This window comes from Oryzias latipes, chromosome 2 (assembly GCF_002234675.1).
Source record: "Oryzias latipes chromosome 2, ASM223467v1".
In the NCBI taxonomy this organism is placed as follows: domain Eukaryota; kingdom Metazoa; phylum Chordata; class Actinopteri; order Beloniformes; family Adrianichthyidae; genus Oryzias; species Oryzias latipes.
Genome location: NC_019860.2, coordinates 6,933,507 through 6,961,284, shown reverse-complemented (window position 1 = coordinate 6,961,284; position 27,778 = coordinate 6,933,507). Strand labels below are relative to the sequence as shown.

Sequence of the window (27,778 nt, the reverse complement as noted above, 5' to 3'; positions counted from 1 at the left end):
AACGAGCGACTAGCTGCTGCTGCTGAACCTGAAGAAATCTTCCGACTCTGTGAAGGAACCATCGTCCAGTGCGAGCAGGAGCTCTGTCGTCAGCGCAGACTGCTGGATGTCATCTGGAAACCACAGCTTAAGCTCCACAACATAGGTATGTTCTCTTCTACAAAGAAAGAGAGAAGCTTCATGCTTTTCTTTTTGGTGACCCTCTTGTCACTCAGTGGTGGTTCCATACTAACTTGCTCCCTGGGCGAGTAACCCCCCACGCACACATAGAAATTTGATGACATCCTTGTGTGTTCCCCATCTTCATTTGGCCATTTTACACAAAAAATACATGAATTTTATAAACTCGTGTTACAGGGGAGTCAAACTCGGTCACACAGGGAGCCTAAATCCAAAACACGCTTTTAGGTTTTGGCCCAAACAAGATAAACATTTATCGAACACACTAAAGCTAAACTTTAAAACCTATAAAACTGAATTTCTTGAACATAAATATGAATAAAAATAGACAGGAATATTACTCCATAATAAATGAAGTTAAACCTTAAAGTATTATATTGTGGCGACCTGGGGGTTAGCCCCACCTATGGCCACTAGGACTCATAGGAAGTGGGGAATCTTGTGTGTGTGAAATCCTTGGTGAGGAATTTCTGAGCAGTGAACAGAAGTCACGTTCATGTGGCTTGGCTGTCTGTGTGTTTTAAATGAATGGGCTTTGATGCCTGAAAAGAGATGTTTTGTTTTTTTCTGTCTCCCTCTCCCTCTCAGAGAGTGTTCGGGGACAGCTCTCCAATGCAGCCAGTTAGTTAGCAGATCGGTTCTTGTTTCCCTGCAACGAGTGATGTAGCAGGACTCGCGGATTTTCGTTATTTGCGGGGGGGTGAGGAAAATAAAGACACGTCATCAAAATGTCTACAATAGTTAATAATGACATTATTTGCATGAGCTGAAGAATCTAAAGGCACAATGATCCATGTGTTGGGGAATCGAGGCAGCGCTCTGTGCTCACCGCTCTCTGAAGTGACATCACCTCACCTGCGCCCACTGCCCCTTTCCTTTTCCTTCACTCCTTCTCAAGGACTGGGGCGTGCAGCTGCAGGGGCACCAAATCACAGGTTTTAGGCTGTTACAAACTCTGTGATACGACACAGTTAATAGAAAACCGATAGTGGCATAAAAAATTCTTCCAAACACGGGGATGGCGCCCCCTTTAAATTTGCACCCCGGGCATTTGCTCATATTGCCCGTGTCTAAAACCTCTACTACCGTCACTGTGTACAGACCATCAACCCCCTCCTGCTTTATTAAAGATGTTTCTCCATTTTTATCATCACTTCACATCAGATATAATAGGATTTCAATTATTGGTGATTTTGATTGACATGTTGACGACATTGATGATGTCATGACTGTGGGTTTTTCACAGATTTCAAAAATGTCCCACAGCTGCTCACAACAGAGGACACACTCAGGACTTGCTCATTATATACAGCCTGTCTGCTGGAGGGTCCAGTGTGTACAGTTGTATACAGTTGTGGACATCTGTCCGATTCCAATGTACACATCTGGAGCAGCTGCTTGAGTTGCTGTTTTTAGCCTAAATCAAAAAACTGTGTGGCTCTGTGACAGACTGGTGACCTGTCCAGGGTGGACAGGTCACCAGTCCACACCAGTAACTGGGACAGACTCAGATGGCCCTGTGACCTGAAAGGGATGAAGTGGGTTAAGATGATGCATGATGGGTAGTTTTGTTGTGTATCTGTAAAGTTTAGAGTAAAAGTGGTTGTAATTAAATTGAAGTCTGCAAACACATTTCCGCATATTCTTAGCAGTGTTGGATAAATGACTTTTAAAGAGCAATTGATTACTTTAGTTACTGGATGAAATTACTGGCATCCTTCTGTCTCAGAGACGGTGGACACTGCACCTGAGTCTTTAGTTTATCACGCAACAGTGCCTTCTGTGGCGGAATAAGCCAATACAGGAGCTGCAGTTCCTGCCGCACTTACTGCAAATGTGGTCCATGGTGGATACTAAGGAAGTAGTGGGCTGGGTTCTCAGTTTGCGCCCCTTCTTTTCCTCACACTGGATCTCTCTCTTCTTCTCAACCTGCTTCACGCGGGTTATGATTTTGGCACGCCAGGCAGAGAGGTCAGAAGTTGCCGTTTCGAGATCTGCTGGGTTGATGTTACATGACTTTAGATCTCTCCTGCAAACATCCTTGTAGGGCAGGACAGGTCGTCCGGTTGGCCGTGTTCCAGTGGCGAACTCGCCATAGAGGATTTCCTTGCTCGTCTTCCAACCTGCATACATGTCCGAGCCAGCGCAGGCGCCTCTGGAAGAGGGTGGATGAAATTGTAATAAAATTACTTTACTCATTCCTCATTTTAAAAAGTAATTCACTACTCTGCACTTTAATTCTTCCACTCACATAAAATTTCTTAAGGGAATAAAGCTAGCACAATCAAGTAGGGGTGTAACGGTACACATAGTTGGAGCGAACCATTTCGGTAAGGCAATTTCGTTTCGGTTCACGTTTGAACCATTTCGGTTTCTCTGTTTTTTGTTTATTTTCCCCCCAAATGTATTCACTTTGCAACTAATGTTACTTGCAGTATTCCGCACAGACTAAATGGTTTTTGCACTCACGCGACTGTAGGAAGGGGGGGCAGAACGTGGGAGCATGCAGCTAAAGAGTGTGTGTGAGAGCACGCGTTCAGTTTGTGTCACTCAGTTATGGATAATAGTAATAAAAAAAAGCTTATCGTAATTGCTCGCCATTGTTATGGTAATTGCCCCATTTCTATCTACAGTACTGACATTGGGATGTCATTCGGGCTCGAGAAATGCAACCGGATGGTGACAAAGAGAGGCAAGGTCGTCCACACAGGAGGGGTCTCACTCCCAGAAAGAACAATAGCAGACATTGAGGACAGTTACAAGTACCTTGGAATTCCGCAGGCAAATGGCAACATGGAGCAGGCAACAAGGAAAGCTGCAACAGCTAAAATAAGGCAAAAATAAGGCCCGGGCAATAAACAGCTACGCACTGCCAGTTATGAGATACACTGCAGGAATAATAAGATGGCCAAAGGAAGAGATAAAGACCACAGATGTTAAGACACGAAAGATTCTCAGCATGCATGGAGGGTTCCATCCCAAATCCAGCACCCTGAGACTGTATGCTAGCCGCAAGGAAGAAGGCCGAGGACTAGCGAGCGTAGAAGCCACTATCCAGGATGAAACATCCAAGATCCATGAGTACATCAAGCTCAAGGCCCCAAATGACAGTGTGCTCAGTGAATGTCTCAGGCAATGGAGAGCAGAGGATGCAGTGCTGGAGGACAGATTCTCATGGGAGGACAAACGCCTGCATGGGATGTACCACCGGACCATAACTGAAGTGGCTGATATCAAGAAGTCCTACCAATGGCTAGAAAGGGCTGGCCTACAGGAGAGCACCGAAGCGCTCATCCTGGCAGCCCAGGAACAAGCCCTGAGCACCAGAGCAATAGAGGCTCAGATCTACCACACCAGACAAGACCCAAGGTGTAGGCTGTGCAAAGAGGCCCCTGAAACAATCCAGCACATAACTGCAGGGTGTAAGATGCTGGCAGGTAAAGCATACATGGAGCGCCACAATCAAGTGGCTGGAATAATATACAAGAACAGGTGTGCAGAATATGGACTGGAAACCCCAAGGTCAAAATGGGAAACACCTCCGAAGGTGGTAGCGCAGGAGTGTATGTGAGCGCGCATTCAGTATGTGTAGCTCAGCAATGCAGAACAGCCATAAGTCTGAACGGGGAAGTGAACCCCGAAGGAAGATCCGCCTTCCACGGTCAGAAATGTCACTGCAGTTCAGGTTCAACAGCTACTAGGTGAAGGAGGTGACAGTGCGCATGTCCACAGGATCAGCATGGCTAATGCAGATGCGAGGACACCCCCCCCCCCCCCCCATTTCCTTACGTTCATTCTCAGACCATTTTCTTTGGCTCTCTGGCTCTGATTCTGCTGCTGCAGAAAAAAATCTGCAGAGACTCACAGAGAGAGGATGGAGGCAGCAGATGCTGCTGCAGACTGGGGGCGGAGCCTGGAGATGACTGATGGAGGTCAGAGGGTGGAGCTTCATCAGGATGAAGGAGCTGCTTGGATTCTGGCTTGATTATCCTAAAATCAAGAGACTCAAACAGGAAGTTCATGATGTTTCTCTGCTGGATTTTCCAGTGTTTCCAAAACTGATGATGTCATCAATCTGATCTTTAAAAACCCCTTTACTTCCTGGTTTCATTGACAGCAAATGTTCCTAAAGATCTGACCCCCTAAAAGCTCCAATAGCAGCTCAGCAGAAACTCTGATCTTTCTTGATGTGGAGGGGCGGAGCCTGAAGAGGAAGCATCTTTCTGCAGGTGGTGCTGCAGCTTTGGGCATGTTTTCCAACTCTTTAACTTCTGCTGTTCATGGAGTCGTGTCCCTCTGTTCTTGGAAAGGAGAAACGTGCAGAGAACTTTTCCCATTTCCACTCCCTCCTTTCAGCTGCTGTCCACTGTTCCCCTCTGAATGAGAAGGGAGGTGCTCTCATCTGTTCTGCCCAGCCCCATCTAGAAAGACATCAGCACCACCTGAACATTCCAAAGCTCTTTTCCAACCCATTTCTACTGAGAAGGAACCAAACACATGAAGATTAGAACAGCTGGAACAGGATGAGGAGGAAGGCTAAAGATTCAAGTGTGTTTGTGAGTCAAAGATAGAATGAAGACAAAAATTAATAGCAAACACAGAGTTGATTCAAAAGAGCATTTATTAGATCCAAACAGGCTGCAGGAATTTTACAGACAGCTTTCATTTTGAAGCCTTTTGACATTATTATGCAGTTCTACAAACAGCCAGCAGGTGTCTCCCTTCTCCCTCCTGCTTCATTGCAGTTGGTGTTGTTGCAGCAGCTGCATCAAAGTGATTCTCTGCATCCAGAGGCTGTCATTCCTCACAAAGATCCACTCTGTTCATTCATATCCTCTGGAGAAAACAGGCTTTATGCTCAGGAAGTTTCTACTAGTTTCACACATTCTATAAAATGAGGAGATTCAACTGGATTTAGATGAAACGTCTTTAAAACTGCAGCTAAAAATGCTGTCAGCATGAAAAAGAACAGAGTTTTATTTACAAAACACCAAAGAAAAATAAATTTCAGTCAGAAAACTGTGGAATATACGATCAAACCAAAACTCTGAGTCTTTCAAACTGAATGAGTCAATATTTGATCATCAACAGAACAGAGATGATAGAAAAATGATTCAACTGAGAGACTTTTGTTCACTAACTGAGATCAGACGGGATTTCTGCTCCAAAAACTGACTTCAAAGGACTTGAATCCAAACCAGTGAGTCATGTGACCACAGCGTTTGTCCGTGTCAACACCATGAACATTCTGGTCACATGACCATGTTGGAGGTTTCTGAATGAAACTCTGTGTTTGTTTGTCAATGAGAGTTTCTTGTGAACAGAAATCAAGTGTGAAACATCTGGAACCAGAATCTTGTGATCCAGAGTTCTGGTTCTTTCCCTGTTCCAGAGACAGAACCAGGATCCAACGCCTGACTCTGTTTTCCCCTGACCCACACATGTCATCCAGAAATGTTCTGTCTGATCAATGATTCCCTCAAACCTTGATTGGTCCATCCCAAACTCACATCTGTTCATCTAATGTAGATCAAAGAAGAAAGTGATGATCTAGAAAAGAATCTGTTTGTCTGCAGGTCTGTTTTTCTCCAGATCCTGGAGCTGCTGAACATCTGAATCCAACCCATGTTTCAGATCAACACTCCAAGTTAGAATGAGGAGAGGAAGTGCAGTTCTCCATCAGTCCACCGGGGGAGCTGCAGCACAATAACTGTCCACTTGATGCTCAGAGAGACAGTGGAGCTGATCTCAGATCAGTTCCTGCTGCAGCTCTGACACTCATCTCCACTTCCTCTGATTCCTCCATCACTCTGCTCTCCACCTCCCAGGAACACCGTCCAGTCACAACATCTCTGCAGACCAGCTGCTGCTGCTGCTGCTCCTCTCTGCTCCTCCAGGAGGAACATCAGTCCTTCCACCTGCAAAGAGAAAGTAGAGAGACAGAGATGAAGGAGTGTCTCCTGATCCTGGTCTGTCAGTCAGTGATGCAGCACAGCAGCAGAAAGAGCAGCAGGAGCTTCAGTCCTGTTCAGAGCAGCAGCTTCCTGTCATCTTCACCTGTTGGAGCTTCTGCTGCTCTGATTGGCTGACTGTTGTCCTGAAGCCTGTCATCATTCTCCTCAGAGCTTCACTGAGAAGCTGCAGCTTCACAGGAAACTCTGCATCTTTGCTCTCAGACTAACTTTAGGACCAAACATCTGGAAGCAGCTGGACTGACTCCAACCCTCTACTGACCTCAGAGTCTGCAGTTTGGAGTTTGGACTCTCCACCAGATCCTGGAGCTGCTGTACATCTGAAGACTGAAGGTTGTTGTATCTCAGGTCCAGTTTTGTCAGGTGTGACGGGGTGTTCTTCATAGCTGAGATCAAACCAGCACAGCTGATCTTTGATAATTTGCAGAACTCCAACCTAAATCCAGAACAAATAGTTGAGTTTAAAGACAAAGTTCAGGTTTTTCATCCTTCACTTCTTTTAAAGAGTTCAGAGCTGACGAAAATCCGAAATCTTAGAAAAAGTCCAAAGATGTGAAGCAACAGCAGCAGATCAGAAGAGTCCAGCAGAAGCAGAGAAGAAGAACATTCAGGAACATTCAGGACAACATGCAGCTGCTTCAGGAAAGAAGTCCAGATGTGTGAAAGTCAAACATCAGCCTGTGGCTGCATCCAAACCAACTGATGTTTCTGCAGCAACAGCAGAAAAAGTCCACTTCCTCTTTCTGCTCAGCTCTTCAAACAGCACTGAATCATGGGAGAATTTCAGCAGCATGATGCTGGAAAGTCTTCATCACAGTTTTCAGGAGATGATCTTCCAGTCCTTCTCTGCTGCAGCCCTTCAAGCAGAGACTTTCAGCTCCAACAGATCAAAGCAGAGAGAAGAAGGAAGTGATGAGGAAGAGTCAGCAGCAAATGTTGGACATTGATCCCTGATCCATGACTTCAGCTCTGAATGAAGAGTCAGAAGCTGCTGGGAGCTTTGATGGATGATGTGTTGATGTTTGTGGATGAAAAGGTGAGGATGTTTGTGGAGGATGTGTCTGTCAGAGCAGCATCCAGCTGCAGCATGACTCTGTCACTGTCTGCTCACAAACATCAGCCGCTGGACTCTCAGCTGCATCTGCTGAAACACAGCAGGACTCAGAGTGCATGTGAGCGTGCACGGCTGCTTCTTCTGCACGCGCTTTAAAGGAGTCTGTTGGAGCAAAGACACAAAGAAGAGCTGATGGCTGCAAGCAGAACTTTGTGGAGCACAAATGTCAGCAGACAGCTTTGAAACAAGCAGCTGCAGGAAGAAAAGAAGTTCTTCTGCAGATCTTTGAAGAGAACAAGCAGCTGCAGGAAGATGCTGCTGCAGAGCAGAATCTGGACATTTCTGCTCACTGTGGGTCAACACAACTTTGTCATCATATTGATCTGAACACAACTGAAACATGGAGTCTGACCTCAGAGTCTGCAGTCTGCAGTCTGGACTCTCCAGGACACCACACAGATGAAGAAATCCTGAATCCTTCAGATTCCAGTTCCTGCTCAGGTCCAGTTCTGTAAGGTTGGACGGGTTTTTCTTCAGAGCTGAGACCAGAGATTTACAGCTGATCTCTGACAATCTGCAGTCTATCAGCCTTCAATCAGACAGAAAAGTGTGTTCAGGAGCAGTGATGCAGCTGTAGGTCCAGGAACTTGGTAAATCCAGTCAGGTGGGACCCGCCCTGATGACAGACTGACAGATGACATTTTCAGTGTTTAGCAATTTTTGGGGGGATTTTGACCCAAAAACATGATGGTAAATGAAAATGCAATGGATTAGAAGTGACTAAAATTAAGTTCACACAGACGACGAAATGAAATGTCCTTTATCATAATCAGATTGAATTGTTTTTCTTTATCTCATCTTTATCTATCTAAAATGCCTTTTCAAATGTCTATTTCCTATATCTCCAGCCTCCTTGTTAAACTGGAGAGGATGCAGGCTGATGTTTGCATGATGAAGCATGCCATGCAGCTATAGGCTGAAGTCAATTACAGTCTTCGCGCACTGACAGCTGACGTGGATCGGCGGGTGAATACGCTGGAGTGCCACACCTCTGAAGGATCAGTGGCCTTGCCTGTTTGCAGTGGTGGAGGTACGGAGAGAGGGCCTGCTTCCCTCATCAGGCCATATTCCGGAGCAGCGCGAGAGCAGAGCACGGCAGCCATGAGCAATACAGTGGAAGCGAATTCTGTTGCCGGAATGACTGTGTCTACTCTGGATGCAGAGCTGGAGCTAACAGGGGCAAGCCCATGAAGTGTTGCGATACGCTTTCCAAAGTAGATGCATGTTGTTAAGTAGAACCGGCGACCGGTTGTCAATGCTAATGTATTGACAACCTCACGATCTGAGTCACTTAAACAGAGTAAGAAAGTGACCAACGAGACTGTGACTGACACAGCTGCCCCCGGTAAAATCAAAACTGTCCGGGCAAAGTTAGTGTTTGCCACAAGGTTTGACCCAGCTATGTATGGAAGCATTTGTGTGGCATAATTGTTTTTTTTTTTTTTTTCAAAATGAAGCTGGATTTGTTGACTCAAAATGAAAAAGAAAAAGCAATCCACCATGCTCTTCCTTTTTTTACTTTAACACCACTCATTCTATTGCTTAATTAAAATGATAAAGAAAATAGTCTTTAACATTTTATTTTCTAAAAGTTATCTGGTAAATATGTCGCAAAATTCAATTCGAAATATTTAATTTGATCATTAAAATGGATTAACAGTAATGCTTTTTCATTTTCACAATGTAACTGCCTCAAATGACTCATAAATAAAATTAAAACTCAATCCTTCAAAATGCTTTTTCATTTTCTTCTTTATAATTGCAGTTTCATTATGAAAATGAAAAAAGATTTCTGGTACTGACTTTTATTATGAAGTATGTTACAGAAATGCTTCCATAGCTCTGGACCCTGATGTTTTGGCTTTGTATCTTAAGGAGAAGCTAGGTCGTGAGGTGTTCTGTCAAAAGGTTGGTGCCGCAAACTTGCAATTCAGCTCTTTTAAAGAGTAACCTTACACCAAGTGTCAGAAGCCATCAAGATGCTCAGAGATAACATAACATATCATGTGGTGGAGATCACGTTACCATTGAGCAACTTAAATATGCTAGCCAGAGGACTTTTCTGCTTCTTGACATTTGTTTTACTGAATTTTTAACTCATGGGGTATTACCTGCCTCGATGATGTCTGTTTTGCCTGTGCCTGTTATTAAAAACAAGACAGGGAAGCTTGACTGCATCAACAGTTTTAGTCCTATAGCATTAGCCAGTGTCCTCTCAAAGGTTTTGGAAATAATTTTATCTCAAACAGTGAATCATTTTATTTTATCTTTTGATAATCAGTTTTGTTTTATAGCTCAACATGGGACAGACATTTGCATTTTTGCGCTAAAAGAACTCTTTTATAAGTACAGACAAGATAATTAATCTGTACTTATGTGTTTTATTGAGATTTAATTAAAACAGCTGGTGCAGCACAAGTAGTTTGTTTGTTGGAGCAAGAGTAAAATACTCTCCAAGCTTTAAGAGATTCTATCTATGGTTTTATTATTGTCTTAACGATTCAAGTAGCAAAATCATTTTAACTCTCACCAATGTAAGATTTGGAGGTTTTTGTATAGTTGCCTGTTTTAAACTTTTAATTTTTTCAGTCAGCAGTAGTTTTATAACAGTTTTTTAATTTTTATACTTGGTCATTTTATGTTATTGTTTTTATGATTTTGTTTCATAATTTTATTGTTTGAATGTTTTTATTTTTATTCTTTAGTCTTTCATCTGTTTTGTGTTCATTGTGGCAAATGCACCTTGATTCTGTTATAATAAAGCTTCTTCTATTACCTGCATAGCAAACAAAATTACTATGGCAATTTAGCAATATCAATACAATTTTAATCAAAGTAAATTCAAAACAACTACAACACAACAACAACAATACAATTATGTAACATTGTCGTTCTGTAGTCATGTCATCAATCAGTCATCTGTACACACCATATTGATCTGAACACAACTGAAACATGGAGTCTGACCTCAGAGTCTGCAGTCTGCAGTCTGGACTCTCCAGAAAACCACACAGATGAAGAACTCCTGAATCCTGCAGGTTGTTCCCGCTCAGGTCCAGTTTTGTGAGATTGGATGGGTTTTTCTTCAGAGCTGAGACTAGAGTTTCACAGCTGATCTCTGACAAACTGCCATAGATCAACCTAAAATTAGAGAGAAAATTGTGTTCAGGAGCAGTGATGCAGCTGGAGGTCCAGGAACTTGGTACATTCAGTCAGGTGGGGTCCCGCCCTGATGACAGTCTGACTAATTAAATCTTGACTGTTTACCTGCATTGCCACATTGTTTTTTAATTTCTTTTGAATTTTAACCAAAGAACATGATAGTAAATTAAAATGCAATAGATTATAAAAGACTTTATAAAGAAGTTAAAACAGAAAAGGACTTGAACGTAATTTTTTTATCATGAATTAGTTATGACCAAAACCGTTTCCAAAATTCATGGCAGAAATGCAGATTAGACTGACAGTTGGAAAAATTGAATTATGGAATCAAATAAACATGACAATTTAAAATCTAATAGATTTTACTTTGATTTAAAAAATGTCAGATTAAATTGTATGTCTTCATCTTGAATCATAAATTGAAAAATGAATTTTTAAATGATATAATCACATTACAAAGTGAAATTTTCATTGAGAATTGAAGATTACTTTAAATTAAGTAAGTAAACAAAAAAGTTTAAATGCCCTAGAGATATTTTACAGAGGATAAAAATTAGAGAAAACAAAGCTGCTGATTTCTGAAAACTTGGAAAAGAGACACTGAAGAATCTTCCATCAAAGCTAAATTAGACAGAACCCTGGTAACCCTTGTGCTATCGTAGACACTTTAACATTGGGAGTTGGGTCATCTAGACCCACAAGACAGTGCTCTGAACCTGTTTTTTTTCAATTATTTGTGAACCTCACTGGTGTCCATTGATTACATGAAATCTTTCCACCTTTATCCACCTTTGTCATGTTAGGAATAACACATCAATGTAGGGGTGGGGTCATCTAAGATAGCACAAGGGTTAAGAAACATAAACACAGAAAATCCTCTTCTGTGTTAAAGAGAAATACACAAACAGTGCTGTTGTTTGACGCTGATGCTGTGATACTAATGATGCTAATAATGCTATGCTATATATCACCAAATAACTATATTTGCCAAAATTGAACACTCTGCTAATAAGAGAAATTTTTAATCGTCAGCAGGTTGTCTAGATTTAAATATTTATTTCCTATCATACTTTCTAAAGAAAAGATGCACTGAAAGATACAAAAGACCATGATGCAACCATTTTCAGATATCTAAGACAAGGCATTTATATTAGAAACTAAACTGAATATTAAAGTAAAAGCTTTTAAGTTTCAAAAGAGAACAAAACAGAATGCCAAGCTGTTTGATCAGTTCCATTTAAACCTTGTGCAATGAGCTGATATCAATTGTGAATAAATTCAAGAGTAAAAACTCAAAAATTTGTGAGTATACATATATGTAGGTGGTGAAAAAAGTCATTTATAGTGTATCTAAGCCTCTAACATACATATGTAACTTATCATTACGAACTGGGAGATTCCCAAACCAAATGAAAATAGCCAAAGTGATTCTCATCTATAAGAGTGGAGACAAACACCAATTTACAAACTAGACCTGTCTCTCTTCTTCCACAATTCTCAAACATTTTAGAAAAAATATTTAATGAAAAATTAGCTTTATTTATTGAAAAACACAACATTATAAATGATAACCAATATGGTTTTAGAGAAAAAAGATCAACCTCATTGGCTATCATTGATGCTGTGGAGGAATTCACAAATGCTCTGGACAAAAAGAAATATGCAGCTGGAATTTTCATTGACTTAAAAAAAGCATTTGACACTCTCAATCATGACATCCTACTTGACAAACTGGAAGTGTCTGGGATAAGAGGACTAGCGCTAACTTGGGTCAAAAGCTTTTTAACGAGAAGAAAACAATTTGTCAAGATTGATGAATATACATCAGAAACCAAAGAGATAAGTTGTGGTGTCCCACAAGGATCAATTCTGGGCCCGCTGCTATTCAATATTTACATAAATGATATATTCAATGTTTCAAAGCTTATTAAACTCATTATTTGCTGATGACACAAACATGTTCTATTCTACAGACAATCATAGGGAACTTATCAATGTGGTAAACACAGAGTTAAACAAAATAAAATTATGGATGGATTACAACAAATTATCTTTGAACCTAGATAAAACCAAAGGGATGTTTTTTGGAAACTACAACGCAAATAAAGAGCTCTCAATTGAAATAAATAATGTCTTAGTCGAAAGTGTTCTGGAAATCAAATTCTTAAGGGGTTTTTATAGATGACAAACAAAATTGGAAGCAACACATCAGACACATACAAACTTCTTCTTTCTCTTTCGGCTTTTCCCATCAGGGGTCGCCACAGCGAATCATCCTTTTCCACCTCACTCTATCATGAACATCTTCTACCCTAACATTAGCCAACTTCATGTCCTCTGTCAAGACATCCATGTATCTCCTCTTTGGCCGTCCTCTTGCCCTCCTGCCAGGCAGCTCCATCTCCAACATCCTTCTACCAATATATCCACTATCCCTCCTCTGAACATGTCCAAACCATCTCAGTCTTGCTTCTCTGACTTTGTCGCTAACACAGGCAACATGAGCCGTCCCTCTGATGTACTCGTTCCTTATCCTGTCTAACCTGGTCACTCCTAAAGAGAACCTCAACATCTTCATCTCCGCTACCTCCATATCACCCTCTTGTCTCTGTCTCACTGCTACCGTCTCTAACCCATAGAGCAGAGCTGGTCTCACCACTGTCTTGTACACCTTTCCTTTGAGTCTTGCTGACACTCTTCTGTCACACAACACTCCTGACACTTTCCTCCACCCGCTCCAACCTGCCTGCACTCGCCTCTTCACCTCTTTTCCACACTCCCCATCACACTGAACTGTTGACCCCAAGTACTTAAACTCCTGCACCTTCTTCACCTCAGCCCCCTGTAACCTAACGCTTCTACCTTGATCCCTCTCGTTCAGACACATGTATTCTGTCTTACTACGACTGACCTTCATGCCTCTTCTTTCCAGAGCAAACCTCCACCTCTCTAGCTGTTCCTCCACCTGCTCTCTACTCTCACTGCAGATTACAATGTCATCCGCAAACATCATTGTCCAGGGAGATTCCTGTCTTACCTCGTCTGTCAGCCTGTCCATCAGCATAGCAAACAAAAAAGGACTCAAAGCTGATCCTTGGTGTAGTCCCACCTCCACCTTGAACTCCTCTGTCTGACCTACAGCACATCTCACCACCGTCATACTTCTCTCATACATGTCCTGAACTACTCTGACATACTTCTCTGCCACTCCAGACGACCTCATACAGTACCACAGCTCCTCCCTCGGCACCCTGTCATACGCCTTCTCTAAATCTACGAACACACAATGCAGCTCCTTCTGACCTTCTCTGTACTTTTCCATCAACATTCTCAAAGCAAAAATGGCATCAGTGGTGCTCTTACGGGGCATGAAACCATACTGCTGCTCACAAATCTCCACCTCTTTCCTAAGCCTGGCTTCCACTACTCTTTCCCACAGCTTCATTGTGTGGCTCATCAACTTTATTCCTCTATAGTTGCTGCAGTTCTGCGTGTCACCCTTGTTCTTAAAGATCGGAACCAGAACGCTTCTCCTCCATTCCTCAGGCATCTTCTCACTCTCTAGAATCCTATTGAACAACCTTGTTAGAAATTCCACTGCTGTCTCTCCTAAGCACTTCCATACCTCCACAGGTACGTCATCAGGACCAACGGCCTTTCCGCTCTTCATCCTTTTCAGAGCCTTCCTAACCTCATCCTTTCCAATCTCTGCTACTTCCTGCTCCACAACAACCACATCTTCCTCCCTTCTTTCCCTGTCATTTTTCACGTTCATCAGCTCCTCAAAATACTCCTTCCATCTTTTCTGTACACTCTCCTGGGTTGTTAGCACCTTTCCGTCTCTGTCCTTAATCACCTTTATCTGTTGCACGTCCTTCCCATCTCTGTCTCTCTGTCTGGCTAGCCTGAACAAGTCCTTTTCTCCTTCCTTTGTGTCTAACCTGTCATATAGTTCATCGTAAGCTTTCTGTTTGGCCTTTGCCACCTCTCTCTTCACTCTACGCTGCGCTTCCTTGTACTCCTGTCTACCTTCCTCAGTCCTTTCTACATCCCACTTCCTTTTAGCCAACCTCTTCCTCTGGACGCATTCCTGTACTTCCTCATTCCACCACCAAGTCTCTTTACCGTCTTTCCTCTTTCCAGATGACACACCTAGCACTTTCCTACCTGTTTCCCTGATAATCTCTGCTGTAGTTTCCCAGTCATCTGGAAGCTCATCCTGACCACCCAGGACCTGTCTCAACTTCTGCCTAAATTCCTCAAAAGTTTCTTCATTCTGTAGCTTCCACCACTTGGTCTTCTTTTCTGTTTTCCCTCTCTTCTTCTTCCTGACCTCCAGAGTCATCTTACACACCACCATGCGGTGCTGTCTGGCTACACTCTCTCCTACCACCACTTTGCAGTCAATAACCTCTCTCAAATGACCTCGTCTGCATAGGATGTAGTCCACCTGAGTACTCCTACCTCCACTTCTGTATGTCACTCTATGTTCCTCTCTCTTCTGGAAGTAAGTGTTGACTACAGCCATTTCCATCCTCTTCGCAAAGTCCACCACCATCTGTCCCTCCAGATTCCTTTCCTTCACACCAAACCTGCCCATCACCTCCTCATCACCTCTATTGCCCTCACCAACATGGCCATTAAAGTCTGCTCCAATAACAACTCTCTCTCCTCTGGGGATACCCTCTATGACCTCATCCAACTCACTCCAGAATCTCTCCTTCACTTCTAACTCACAGCCAACCTGTGGCGCATACCCACTGACTACATTCACCATCACCCCTTCAATTTCTAACTTTAGGCTCATCATCCTGTCTGAGACTCTTTTCACCTCTAGAACACTGTTTACAAACTCCCCCTTCAGAATCACTCCTACCCCGTTTCTCTTCCTATCAACACCATGATAGAACAGTTTGTATCCTCCTCCAATACTACGTGCCTTGCTGCCCTTCCACCTTGTCTCCTGCACACACAGTACATCTACCTTCCTTCTCTCCATCATGTCTGCCAGCTCTCTGCCTTTCCCTGTCATTGTGCCAACGTTAAGAGTCCCTATTCTCAAACCTATGTTCCTGCCTTTTCCCTTCTCTCTCTGGCCACGGACCCTTCTGCCTCCCCTCTTTCTTCGACCAACAGTAGTCAAATTTCCACCGACACCCTGTAGGTTAACAGCATCGGTGGCGGTCGTTGTTAACCCGGGCCTCGACCGATCCGGTATGTCAAAAGTGTTGTGGATGATTCGCATGGTTATTTTGGCAATTTTTACGCCGGATGCCCTTCCTGACGCAACCCTCTCTATTTATCCGGGCTTGGGACCGGCACAGAGACACATACAAACTAAAGTCTCAAAACAAATTTCAATCGTAAATAAATCTAAACATATATTAAGATACAACAGTAGATATTTATTGTACTGTTCTTTAATATTAATATATTTCACTTAATGTATAGAAATTTGGGGGAATAATTATAAGAGCTCACTACATCCTCTCTTTTTACTTCAAAAACGAGCCGTCAGAATTGTACATAAAGCCGGATATCTTGATCATACAAACAATCTATTTTATCAATCTAGACTTTTAAAACTGCATGACCTTGTTGATTTTTTACACTGCACAACTTTTATACAGAGCCAGTGGGAAATCGTTACCATTCAATATCCAAAAACAGTTCTTAGAAAATGAAGGAGGCTACAAAGTGAGGGGATATAGGAACTTCAAGATCAAACTGAGAAGAACCACAAAGAAAAGTTTCTGTGTGTCGGTGTGTGGCACTAAACTTTGGAACGGTTTAAGTAATGAGCTCAAAAACTGTTCAAATATTCAAATATTCAAGAAAAGGTATTATGAAAGTCTAATTTCAGGGTATGAAGATAAGAGGGTTTAAGGATCAACAGGTGTTTGAATAATTCCAAATACATGTGTGAACTTGATAATGGTGAAATAATCAAAGCTCTTTTAATTACAACTAATGAGTATTACATTGTAATGTGCAATAATGATAACTGAAAGGTTTGAATTGCAACCAATAAGCCATTGATTTTGTTTACATGATCTGCAATGTGTAGCAATAATTACTGGTTTAATGTTATCATGTGTTCTAATGATAATCAATGATTATTACAAATCAGTACCGTTACTGTTTACTGAAATCATGAATGAATCAATCATTACGTGGCACTGGATTTTGTTACTTGAAGAGAATCTATCTGATCAGAACCGGATTTAAAACACTGTAAAACTATCAAATGAATGAACTCAGTAGGGGTGGGATTATATAAGCTTATACTTATACTTATATCCTTTCTTACAACTTTCTCTTCATTTTTCACAGTTTAGACCTCGGGTTGGTAAATGGTAAATGGCGTATACTTGTACAGCGCCTTTCTTCCTACAAGGACAAAGCGCTTTACAGTCACAGACCCATTCACCCAGTCACACACACATTCACACACTGATGGCGGGTTCACACTTGGTCATCACTAGTTTTTGGCATACACGCACATACAAATGTTTACTCATGGCACCTCTTCAGCCCGGCGTCTAAGCCACGACCCCCTCATTGACAGCCAAACGGAGGGATTTGTTTTGTCTGTTATATAATTTTGTCAGTCTTTGAAACAGCTGTTCCTAATTTAACATGTTTGTTTTTGGATTTTCACTGTATAGTTTATAATAATAATAATAATAATGGATTGGATTTATCTGCGCTTCTCAAGACACTCAAAGCGCTTACATTTTGTCCATTATTCAATCACTCCTTATTCATACTTGGTGATGGTAAGCCTCTGTCAGCCTGCCCTGGGGCAGGCTGACAGAGGCGTGGCTGCCATTTCGCGCCTACTGCCCCTCTGACCATCACCGGGATCATTCATGCACATTCACACACCAGTGGAGTCACACTGGAGGCAAGGAGGGTGAAGTGTCTTGCCCAAGTTTAAATAAATGTGAAAATAAATGTGAAATTAAATGAAGGACATGTGAAATATATTGTTAATTGAAATAATTGTTTCTTCTGAGTAGAATGCCTAATTAGGTGGGAGTGGCAAAAAGAGGTATATGAGGAGGTACCGCATTCTCACAATGGCAGAGGAAGGAAGAGTTTGAGTGGAGAGAGAAATAGGCAGAAGGAGTGCCAGTTTGAAGCAAACACAAGGAAGGTGAAGTGATCTGAAGTCAAACAAATATGTACCGGTATGCTTTTTTTGCCCTCATCCCTGCTTTATTTTTTTGTATGAAACAAGTTTTTGTTTTCCTGTTTTTCTAGACTTCTTAAGAGAACCCTGCTGCAATCTGCCTCTGCATGTTTACTCGATTTTTTCATTTCTTCACCAAAACTCTCCTTTCTCTGATTTTCCTCTCTAGTCTGCACTCACACTTGTGTCTGTGTGTGTGTGTGTGCACGTGCATGCTCACGTGCTCTGCTGTGATTTGAACTTTGGCCTTTCAGCAGGTTTGACCAGGAGGACTAGTCTGTCATTAGTTTGAGATCATGTTTGTTTTCTGACTCTTTAAGCTCAGAAATCTATCAAATGTTTTAACAGCTGAACCTTTTGTTGCCACTGCAGACTCCTCAAAGAATCAAAGATTTTCAATTTCTGGAAAATCCAGAAAATCTTTTAATCCAAACCTTTCAGCTTCAGTCAAGAACTACAAATGTAGAAATGAACCAACCAGCAGCTTCAATGTTCTGACCTCAGAGTCTGCAGTCTGCAGTTTGGACTCTCTAGTCCAGAACAGAGAACCTTCAAGGATGAATTCTCCAGGTTGTTTCTGCTCAGGTCCAGTTTTGTCAGGTGGGACGGGTTGGACTTCAGAGCTGAGGCCACAATTTCATAGTGAGTCTCTGAGAGTCCACATGGTTCTGAAAGTCTGTAAAGAGAAACAAAGACAGAAACAGGTGATTTTATGATTTCAAGGGAGGTAGGGAAGCGCTATACATGTATACGCCATTTACCATTGTGGAAATCAAGACATCCTTTCATTCTGGACCATCTGCATTGTGTTCAAACGTTTCAGAAGGTTCTGTGTGGATTTAGTTTGGACAGCTAAGAAAACGTAATCTGTGTGAAAAACAAACTGATTTACGTCTTTCATGTGTTTTATTTCTTTTTTTTTCTTTTTTTTCTTTTTTTTTTTTTTTTCTAACTTGTCCTGTCCAACAGCTGGGCAGACAGATGAGAGCTGAGGGCCTCTTGTGTTGGACATATTTTACTTTAACAAGAGGGGTTATTAATCTTCAGACAAACCAAAGGTATGTCTGAATAAACCCCTTTTGTAATTGAGGCCAAACTTTATTAATTTCAATCATGTTTGAAAATCTTTGGTGTTGGACCGGACGGAAAAGGAAAGAGGGGAAGAAGAGAGAGGGACGTTAGAGAGAGGGGGGGTAGGAGGGTGATAATAGGAAGGGAAGGGGGGTAAGACCATGAAGCAGCATAAAGCAATAAGTTTACTGGTTGTTAATCATTATGGTAAGGTTCAAATGTAGTACAAAAAGGGCGGTGCCTGTCCACTCACACACAAATGTTATAAACACACCTGCTAGCTGCAAAAATGTCCACCTGTCGACATGTACACAAAACAGATAGTGTTCACACGCATACTTATGCCTTAAAACCAACTAGTGTGAAATATTTCAGTCATTCAATCATGCAAACTGTTAGTGCAAAGGTGAGCTAACACCTGTGCTCAGGTGAGTGTTTATGTTCTTCTAAAATGGATGGTGGAACGTGAAAAGAAGGAGGGAGAGTGCCCAGCCATCCCCACCCCAAGACCCCCACCGCAGCAGCAGCGGCAGCCGGAATCCCCCCAACGCCACACGGGAACCGGCAGGGAACAACCGCCGTCCGGGCGACCAAGCCCGCCACCCAGGCCAGGGCCAGCAGGACCGCCGCAAGGCCCCCAGAGCCAGAGAGCAGGGAGGCACGGAGGGAAAGAGAGCGCCGCCCCAGCCCAACCAGGAGAGCAGCCCCCCCGCTGCGCCGGGAGAGCCCAACGCAGAGCCCCACCGGAGAAGGACGCCCACAGCCCCAGACGAGCACCCCACCACCACCCAGGGGTTCCAGGCATCCCCCCGCCCCAACCCCAGGTACGAGCCAGGACCCCCCAAGGGAGACCCGCTCCGCACTCCAGGCAGCCATCCGCCCGGCCCACGGTTGGCCCGCCGCCCCCGCCCAGGAGGGGGGAACCCCGGGGAAAAAAGAGGGCCCACAAGGGGTGTTGTAAATATGGCCCGACCAGGCTCGGCCACAGTTGGAAATTTGGCGGGGCCCAGCGCTCAGGAGCAAGGTCCAGAACGCACCCCCGAGGGACACGAACACCCCCGGCTCAGATGTAATGTGAACCCCCCACCGCGCGGAGAGAGCACCGCCGGGCCCAGGAAGCCGGCACCCCGGGGACACGGCCGCCGTCGCAAAGGGGCCCGTACCCCCCACCTGGGAAGAGGTAGGGGACAGATGGTCCTAGGTCCCACCTTCCTTGCAAAATGTGTGTGCGTGTAGGTGTGTTTGAGAGGGTGTGTGTGTGCATGTGTGTGTGTTTATGTTGGGATGTATATATTGAGGGGGGAGGGGTGTGTGTACTAAGGGGGGTGCAGTTAAAAATTGGCGGGAAGGGCACTAAGGGGACATCTCCTGATTACTCACAGTGACGTCCCCTCACCCTCCCCACCAAGGGGCCCTAAATGTCTAAGGTGCGGTTAAAATTGGCGGGTAGGGTGCCAAGAGGACATCTGCTGCTTGCTGGCAGTGATGTCCAAGCACCCCCCTACCAAGGACCCTACATGTCTAAGGTGCAAATAAAACCGAAAGAGGGGGGGCCCACTCCATACGGCAACCATAGGAGGGGGGCCACTGCCTAGTAACCCTCCCCCCCCCCCCCCCAAGGCTCATCGCAGGCTAAGCCCCCCACCCCCTCACCCTAATATGAGGTTATATGAGGAAGGGGGTAAGTTGGTGGTCAAACAGCTGTCTCCCGCCACCCCCCCCCAGCAAGGGGGCCAGGCCCACCCAGCCCAGGGGCCCCACCCCCGGAGGCGCCGACACCCCAGGCCCAGCACCACCCACCCCACACAGAGAGAGAGGAGCCAGAAAGCGTCGCCCCCCCCCCCCCCCCGGAGCAAGCCCAGGCCCCCACCCCCAAACGCCGGCCCTAGAAGAGCTCTGGTCAGGCCTCGACGGGACCGAGGCAGCCAACCGGCCGGGGAAACCGCCGATGGCCATGTGTTTTATTTCTAATCATTTTCAAACCTTTCCTTCTTTGTGAATCAATCTGAACACTGATCTGATTTATCATCGCAATTACTTCTTCTTAAGTAATGTCTAATTATCCTAAGTTTGATACGTCATTGTATGAATGTATAACTGATGATTGTAATGTTTTTGTGCATTAATCTTATTTGATTGCTTGAAATAAACAATTTCAAATCAAATCAAATAAAAACTTCTGGACTCACCTGAACTTTCTGCAGTTCCTTACAACTGGGATCAGTCTCCGTTTACCCTCAGCTGATGTATTGTACTGGTTCAGGTCCAGCTCATCCAGAACCTCCTCTGACATCTGTAGAGTGTAGGCCAGAGCTGAGCAGTCGATCTCTGAGAGTTTCTTCTTTGATTTGTTCTCTGACTTCAGGAACTCTTGGATCTCCTGATGAACTGAGAGGTCCTTCATCTCCATCAGACAGTGATAGATGTTGATGCTTCTGTCAGGAGAAACTCCTTCACTGTTGATCTTCTTCAGGTTGTTGATGGCTCTCTTGATGGTTTCTGGATTCTTTTTTCTCTGTCCAAGCAGGCCTCCTAGGAGTCTCTGGATGGTTCCTAGATCCTTCTCTGTCTGACCCAGCAGGCCTCCTAAGAGTCTCTGGTTGGACTCCACAGAGAGACCATGAAGGAAGCGAACCAGCAGGTCCAGGTGTCCAGTTTTACTCTGCAGGGATTTCTTTATGACTCCACTCAGAAACTCATCCAGGGATGGGTTCTCCATGTTGTCCTTTAGAAAGTCCTTAATGACCTTTACCTTCCTCCTGGAGTAACAGTGGAACATGTAGACTGCAGCCAGAAACTCCTGAACGCTCAGATGAACAAAGCTGTAGACCGGTTTCTGGAAGATCCCACACTCTCTTCTGAAGATCTCAGTACAAACTCCAGAGTACACTGAGGCCTCTGTGACATCCAGACCACACTGCTGCAGGTCTTCTTGGTAGAAAATGATGTTTCCTTTCTCCAGATGTTCAAATGCCAGCCTCCCCAGCTTCAGAAGAACTTCCCTGTCAGTCTCTGTCAGCTCTTGTGGACTTGTCTGATGTTCCTGCTGGTACTTGTTCTTCTTCCTCTTTGTCTGGACCATCAGGAAGTGGGAGTACATGTCAGTCAGGGTGGTGGGCAGCTCTCCTCTCTGCTCTGTGGTCAGCAGGTTCTCCAGAACCACAGCAGTGATCCAGCAGAAGACTGGAACTTCACACATGATGTAGAGGGACATGGAGCCCTTGATGTGGGAGATGATTTTGCTGGACAGCTCTTCATCTGGGAACCTCCTCCTGAAGTACTCCTCCTTCTGAGCATCATTGAAGCCTCGTACTTCTGTCAGTCTGTCCACACATGAAGGAGGGATCTGATTGGCTGCTGCAGGTCTGGAAGGGATCCAGACCAGAGCTGAGGGCAGCAGACGTCCCTGGATGAGGTGAGTGAGCAGCACGTTGACTGAGGACTTGTGTGTGACATCAGACACCAACGGACTGTTGTTGAAGTCCAGAGAAAGTCTGCTTTCATCCAGACCATCAAAGATGAACAGAAGTTTGCAGACAGACAGCTGTTCTGCTGGGATCTTCTGGAGTGTTGGATGGAACAGCTGGATCAGAGTGAGAAGACTGTGCTGCTCATCTCTGATCAAGTTCATCTCCCTGAAGGACAGAGGAACCACAGCACTGATGTCTTGGTTCTCCAAGCCCTCGGCCCAGTCCAGAGTGAACTTCTGCACTGAGAAGCTTTTTCCAGCTCCAGCAACTCCGCTGGTCAGAACCACTCTGATGGATCTGTGTTGGTCAGGGAAGACTTTGAAGATGTCTGGGTTCTTGATTGCAGTGTCATGGAGCTGGTTGGTCTTGGTGGTTGTCTCCAGCTGCATCACCTCATGTTGGGTGTGACCCTCTGGTCTCAGTTCCTCTGTGATGTAGAGCTCAGTGTAGACCCTGTTGAGGAGCGTTTCTCTTCCTGCTTCTTCAGTTCCTTCAGCCACATGTTCACTTCTGCTCTTCAGACTGATCTGATGTTCTCCAAACATCTCCTGCAGACCAACATCTGCTGAAAGAGCAGAGAAGAAAGCTCCTTCATGAGTGTTCCACATGTTTCCAGAAGTATCCATCAGCAGATGATCAGGCTCTGACTCACCAGCTCTGGGTCTTTCTGCAGACTGGGGTCCGCTCCTATTCTCTCTGTGGACACTAAGGAGAAACAGATTTTAAAAGTTCTCATTTGGATCCAAACAGAAATTATGTCAGATTTGCTTTAAGTTAATCCTTCAAATGTGCTCATTGAATCCAAACCTGCGTCCATGAATTTGGTGAAATGTCACATTTTAGTGGTTTAAAGGAACAGCTACTTTGATTTAAAATACATTTTTAATGACAAGAACAATGTGGTAATGCTTGAAGATGGTTGGATAGCTCAATTTGGGTAATCAGAATCCAGAAGCTATATCCAGCTATAGGAAGTGATTGGAAGCTGTCATTTCTGCAAAAGGAGTATCTACTAAATATTGATGGCATGTTTTTGTTGGGGTGCCCAAATTTACGCACCTGTCTGTTTTTGTTCCAGTAATTATTGCACAGTTTCTTTAAATCCAATAAACTTCATTTCACTTCTCAAATATCACTGTGTTCATCTGCTATATGATATATTAACTGAAATTGATGATCCGAACAACCAATGATTTATGAAGAAAAATCTTGAAAATTACCAGGGGTGCCCAAACTTTGTCATACCACTGCATATCTATCCATCTATCTATCTATATAAAAAAAATGGCCCCTCCTGCGGGTGGTTTCTCCTCCAAGCTCGGCTCCTCTACCAGAGGCCTGGGAGCTTGAGGGTCCTGCGCAGTATCTTAGCTGTTCCTAAAACTGCGCTTTTCTGAGGTCTTTCCAGGTATCTGTTGTAGCCACTCCTCCAGCTTGGGGGTTACTGCCCCGAGTGCTCCAATTACCACAGGCACCACTGTCACCTTTACTTTCCAGGCTTTCTCCAGTTCTTCTCTGAGTCCCTGGTATTTCTCCAGTTTCTCATGTTCCTTCTTCCTGATGTTCCCATCGCTTGGTACTGCCACATCCACCACAACGGCTTTCCTCTGTTCTTTATCCACCACTACAATGTCTGGTTGGTTCGCCATTACCATCCTATCAGTCTGGATCTGGAAGTCCCACAGGATCTGTACCCTTTCATTCTCTACCACCTTTGGAGGTGTTTCCCATTTTGACCTTGGGGTTTCCAGTTCATATTCTGCACACATGTTCCTGTATATTATTCCAGCCACTTGATTGTGGCGCTCCATGTAAGTTTTCCCTGCCAGCATCTTACATCCTGCAGTTATGTGCTGGATTGTTTCAGGTGCCTCTTTGCACAGCCTACAGCTTGGGTCTTGTCTGGTGTGGTAGATCTGAGCCTCTATTGCTCTGGTGCTCAGGGCTTGTTCCTGAGCTGCCAGGATGAGTGCTTCAGTACTATCCTGTAGGCCAGCCCTTTCTAGCCATTAGTAGGATTTCTTGATATCAGCCACTTCAGTTATGGTCCGGTGGTACATCCCATGCAGGGGTTTGTCCTCCCATGAGGATCTGTACTCCAGCACTGTATCCTCTGCTCTCCATTGTCTGAAACATTCTCTGAGCACACTGTCAGTTGGGGCCTTGAGCTTGATGTACTCATGGATCAGGTCTGAGCCGGCATGACATGTGATTATGAGTTATGAGTTATGGGTTATGAGTTAGGCAGTAGCTTTAAAACATTGTCGTCTCAAAAGTAGCTCACATGCCAAAAAACTGTGGGAACCCCTGGTCTAAATGATGCGTTAGCTGTGTTTGGAGCTCATGTCTGGACTGAGCTCAGAGAAAAGTTCAGCTGTTTGCTTCATCCTCACAGACTGAGCTCTGTGTCCTCAAGAGTTGTCCAACTCTTTTCTTTCCTCTCAGACCTAAAGCGCTCACAGCAGATGGTTGACCTTCCTGGATGGATCAGCTGATGTTCTTGATGTGAACATTGTTGTTCCTGCTGAGAGCTGAACTCTGCTTTGTTCACTAGAAACAGCTTCTTACTGTGAGTCTGAAGGTCCTGGTTCAGTTCTGAAGTTTGGAGGTTTATCTTTGGACCGGTCACTCTTCTTGGAGTCACAGCTGGAGGCTGCAGACTGGACTCTCTGTGTGACCTGTTGACCTCTGCAAACACCAAACCATCAGAGTGTTGGAGGATCTGCTTCTTCATGAACAGCTGATGGACTTTGACATGAACACAGACTGAGCTGTTTAGTCTGGAATAACATGACATGTTTGGATCAACAGTTTCCAGCTTTCAGCATTTTCTGTCAGTCAATCCAAACTTTTTTCTAGAAAAGCTGATTCCAATTCTCCATGTAGAAATGTAGAAATTCTGAGAGCAGAAAGTCAAACTAGAACAATGTGATGTTTGGAAAGCATGAAAATCTGAATCCTAGGAGTCTGCAGTGATTCTTCTCATTAGACTGGAGCTGCTGTCAGTCAGAGTCAGCAGTCAACATGTTTTCTTCTCCAACATCTCTGATGTCTCTCAGAGACTCTCAGAAGACTCAACTGAAAAGATCTCATCACACACATGATGCTCCAAGTGAGTCTGATCAGAGAGATCCAGAACTGAACCAGACCTCAAGTCCTTCATCTGAAAACTGTTGATCATCTCAACTAGAATCCAGCCTCCAAAAACTCTGACAAACACTCACTGTTCCACTCCTGAATGGATGTCTTTAAAGTCAGGATTAGAAACCTTTGACATGTCACTCCTGTTGGACCCCCAGCTGGATTCAGATCCAGGTCCAGGTTGGTTCCTGTGAAGAATGAAGGTTGCTGGTGTGAGTCCTGAGCTCTGACATGGAGAAGATCATGGACAGTTGGAGATCTTCATCTCACCTCTGAGCTTTGCTCTGGTTGTCATGGTTACCATCTCTGCTTTTAGAGAGAGGGGCTCCCTCCTGTGGTTCCTCCCACTGATCCATGCTGCTGGATTCACTGGATCCACATCAGCTCACACACACCTTCCTCCTTCACCTGCAGAGGAAACCCTCCTCATCATCATTTGTACATCAGGATCAAGTTTCTGCCTTGGAGCCTCATTTTCAATCCTCAACAGCTTCATCAAATCTTTGTTTGCTGCAGCAGAAAAGTCTTTCTTCTTTCAGTCAGATGATGATTCAAATGATCTGAGACGTTCTGTCTGCAGCATCAGGACTCTGATCCCTGCAGGACTCTGTGGATCTGAACCAACTTCTCTTTTCTGATGTTTTTCTGGACTAAAACTAAACATCTGGATGAGCTTGGAGTTTCTTCACTGACATTTGATCTTTGACCTGTTTTTCTTCATGTCCAAAATCAAGTCGAGCCGCTCTGAAAAATAACATGAAAGGAGTTGAAATCCAAACGACTTGAAGCAGAATTGAAGCAACATCAGAGCAAAAGCAGCAAAAAAGGATCAAAGCTGTTCAGATGTTCTTCCTCACATGAGAGCCTGTAGTTTCATCTGAAGAAGACATCAAGCTGCACTTCCTATTCTGCCCTGCAGAGGTCAGTGTTTGAAGAATTCAAAAGCCTCTGTCTGTTTTCAGAGGAGCTCATGGTCTCCTCCTGCAGAAGTGAAGATCTTCACTTTGTTTCTTTGTTTGGTTGAAAGAAAAAAAAGAATCGAAGACAGAAAAATCACAACCAGATCAAATGGGATTGAAAAAGCTGAAGCTCAGATGATTGATCCTCCTTTCAACTCCTCCAAATAATTTCATCACTTCATGATCCAGAACTCCAAACTAATGCTGGATCAATCTGATCTGATCTCAGCCAGGATCCTTTAGGATTCCAACAAAGAGGCTCCCAGCTGAGTCCTAACATTCAAGAACTTCTTCTGAAAGCCTTTGAAATGAAAACATCCATATTCTTTCCATCCCAGCTGTTCCATCAACTCACCCCTCTGTCACAAATGCAGCTGTTCTTTCTTTGACTTCTTCCTCTGGATTTTCTGAACAGTTTTGTGTCCCTGAAGTCCAACCGGCTCCAGTTTCAAACCGGTTCTGAATGCAGCCAGGAAGCAGATTCCTGTGGACTTTGGACATGAAGGACATGGTCTGACCCTGAAGCAGATCTTAAATTTGATTAATCCGACTTGCAGTCAACAGATGCTTGGTTGGTGTGTAATCATTGACTGGATTTATGATTTGATTGTTTTCTTCTGTCAAACATCAACAGATTTGGAGTTTTTTTTCTCTTCCTTTTTTCTCTAAACATCACATCATGATGGAAGTCTGAGGGAACTGGATCAGAAAAAACAGACTTTTAAACTCTGTTTCCATTTACCATCATTTCTCTTTTCTTCTCATTTTCTTTTGCTTTGACCCAAAACTCCTCAAACAGGATCATGAAGTGTCTTTGAAGTCAGATGTTTGAGAGTCTCTATCAGGGTTTGTGAAAAAGAAGAAAAAACCAGCTGCATTTGGGCGGTCGACCCATGATCGTAAGATTGCACGTTCGATTCCCGCCTTGCACGCCCATGAGTCGAAGTGTCCTTGGGCAAGACACTGAACCCCACCTTGCCTCTGGTGGTTGGCGGGAACCTGTGTTTGGCAGCGGAGCAGCCACCAGTGTGTGAATGTGTGAGTGAATGTGTGTGTGACTGGGTGAATGGGTCTATGACTGTAAAGCGCTTTGTCCTTGTAGGAAGAAAGGCGCTATATAAGTATACGCCATTTACCATTTGTAGCTTCTTTGCTCCCAAGTCTGCTTCCATGGCAACTGCAGGTCGTCAGCTGGCCCCACCCACAGCAGACTGAGGATCAGTTTTGTCTCCTTTGCACATGTACGTAATAGACTACACTATAAATACACTCATCCCTAAATGCAAACATATAGTATTCCTGTACAATTCTAATCAGTCAACCTGGAGATCTGGACAAACTGTTGGTACTACTACAATCTTGTATATTCTATTCCCATCTAACTCATATTTATATTCATATCTAACTTCTATTTATATTCATATCTAACTTCTATTTATATTCATATCTAACTTCTATTTATGACATGTTTCTATCCTGCACTTTACTGCTTGTTGCACTTTGGTTAGACACAA

At 43.9% G+C, this 27,778-nt stretch overlaps 3 protein-coding genes across 7 annotated transcripts in view; 1 reads left to right on the top strand and 2 right to left on the bottom strand.

Moving 5' to 3' along the window:
• Positions 1–27,778, bottom strand: part of LOC105355327 (NACHT, LRR and PYD domains-containing protein 12-like) — a 1,049,862-nt gene that overhangs the window by 166,829 nt on the left and 855,255 nt on the right. The window lies entirely within an intron of this gene.
• The window catches only part of LOC105355240 (protein NLRC3), a 591,340-nt gene that overhangs the window by 304,928 nt on the left and 258,634 nt on the right, over positions 1–27,778 (top strand). The window lies entirely within an intron of this gene.
• Positions 4,784–26,784, bottom strand: LOC110013589 (NACHT, LRR and PYD domains-containing protein 12-like). Of its 5 annotated transcripts, none has more exons than XM_023962062.1 (11): positions 26,620–26,784; positions 25,576–25,713; positions 25,389–25,493; positions 24,733–24,852; positions 22,817–22,869; positions 20,884–22,729; positions 18,123–18,299; positions 10,234–10,407; positions 7,619–7,795; positions 6,415–6,588; positions 4,784–6,098 (listed from the first exon to the last, which is right to left on the bottom strand). In XM_023962062.1, exons 2-11 carry the CDS (start codon positions 25,659–25,661, stop codon positions 6,086–6,088), a joined length of 2,925 nt encoding a protein of 974 aa, XP_023817830.1. In that variant the 5' UTR covers positions 25,662–25,713; positions 26,620–26,784; the 3' UTR covers positions 4,784–6,085. The 5 variants fall into 5 exon arrangements, with proteins under 5 accessions (XP_023817830.1, XP_023817829.1, XP_023817831.1 ...); XM_023962061.1 differs by lacking the exon at positions 26,620–26,784 and adding an exon at positions 25,807–26,004; XM_023962063.1 differs by lacking the exon at positions 26,620–26,784 and having other exon boundaries at positions 20,884–22,726; positions 25,576–25,758.

What these genes read in the sequence shown, in the direction of transcription:
- LOC110013589 (XM_023962062.1), bottom strand. Translation starts at nt 25,661, where the DNA reads ATGGATCAGTGGGAGGAACCACAGGAGGGAGCCCCTCTCTCTAAAAGC. An exon ending in ATCCATTCAGGAGTGGAACA is followed by an intron (nt 24,853 to 25,388) that starts GTGAGTGTTTGT and finishes TGGTGTTTGCAG; the next exon opens with AGGTCAACAGGTCACACAGA. An exon ending in CCAGGACCTTCAGACTCACA is followed by an intron (nt 22,870 to 24,732) that starts GTAAGAAGCTGT and finishes GTTTCTCCTTAG; the next exon opens with TGTCCACAGAGAGAATAGGA.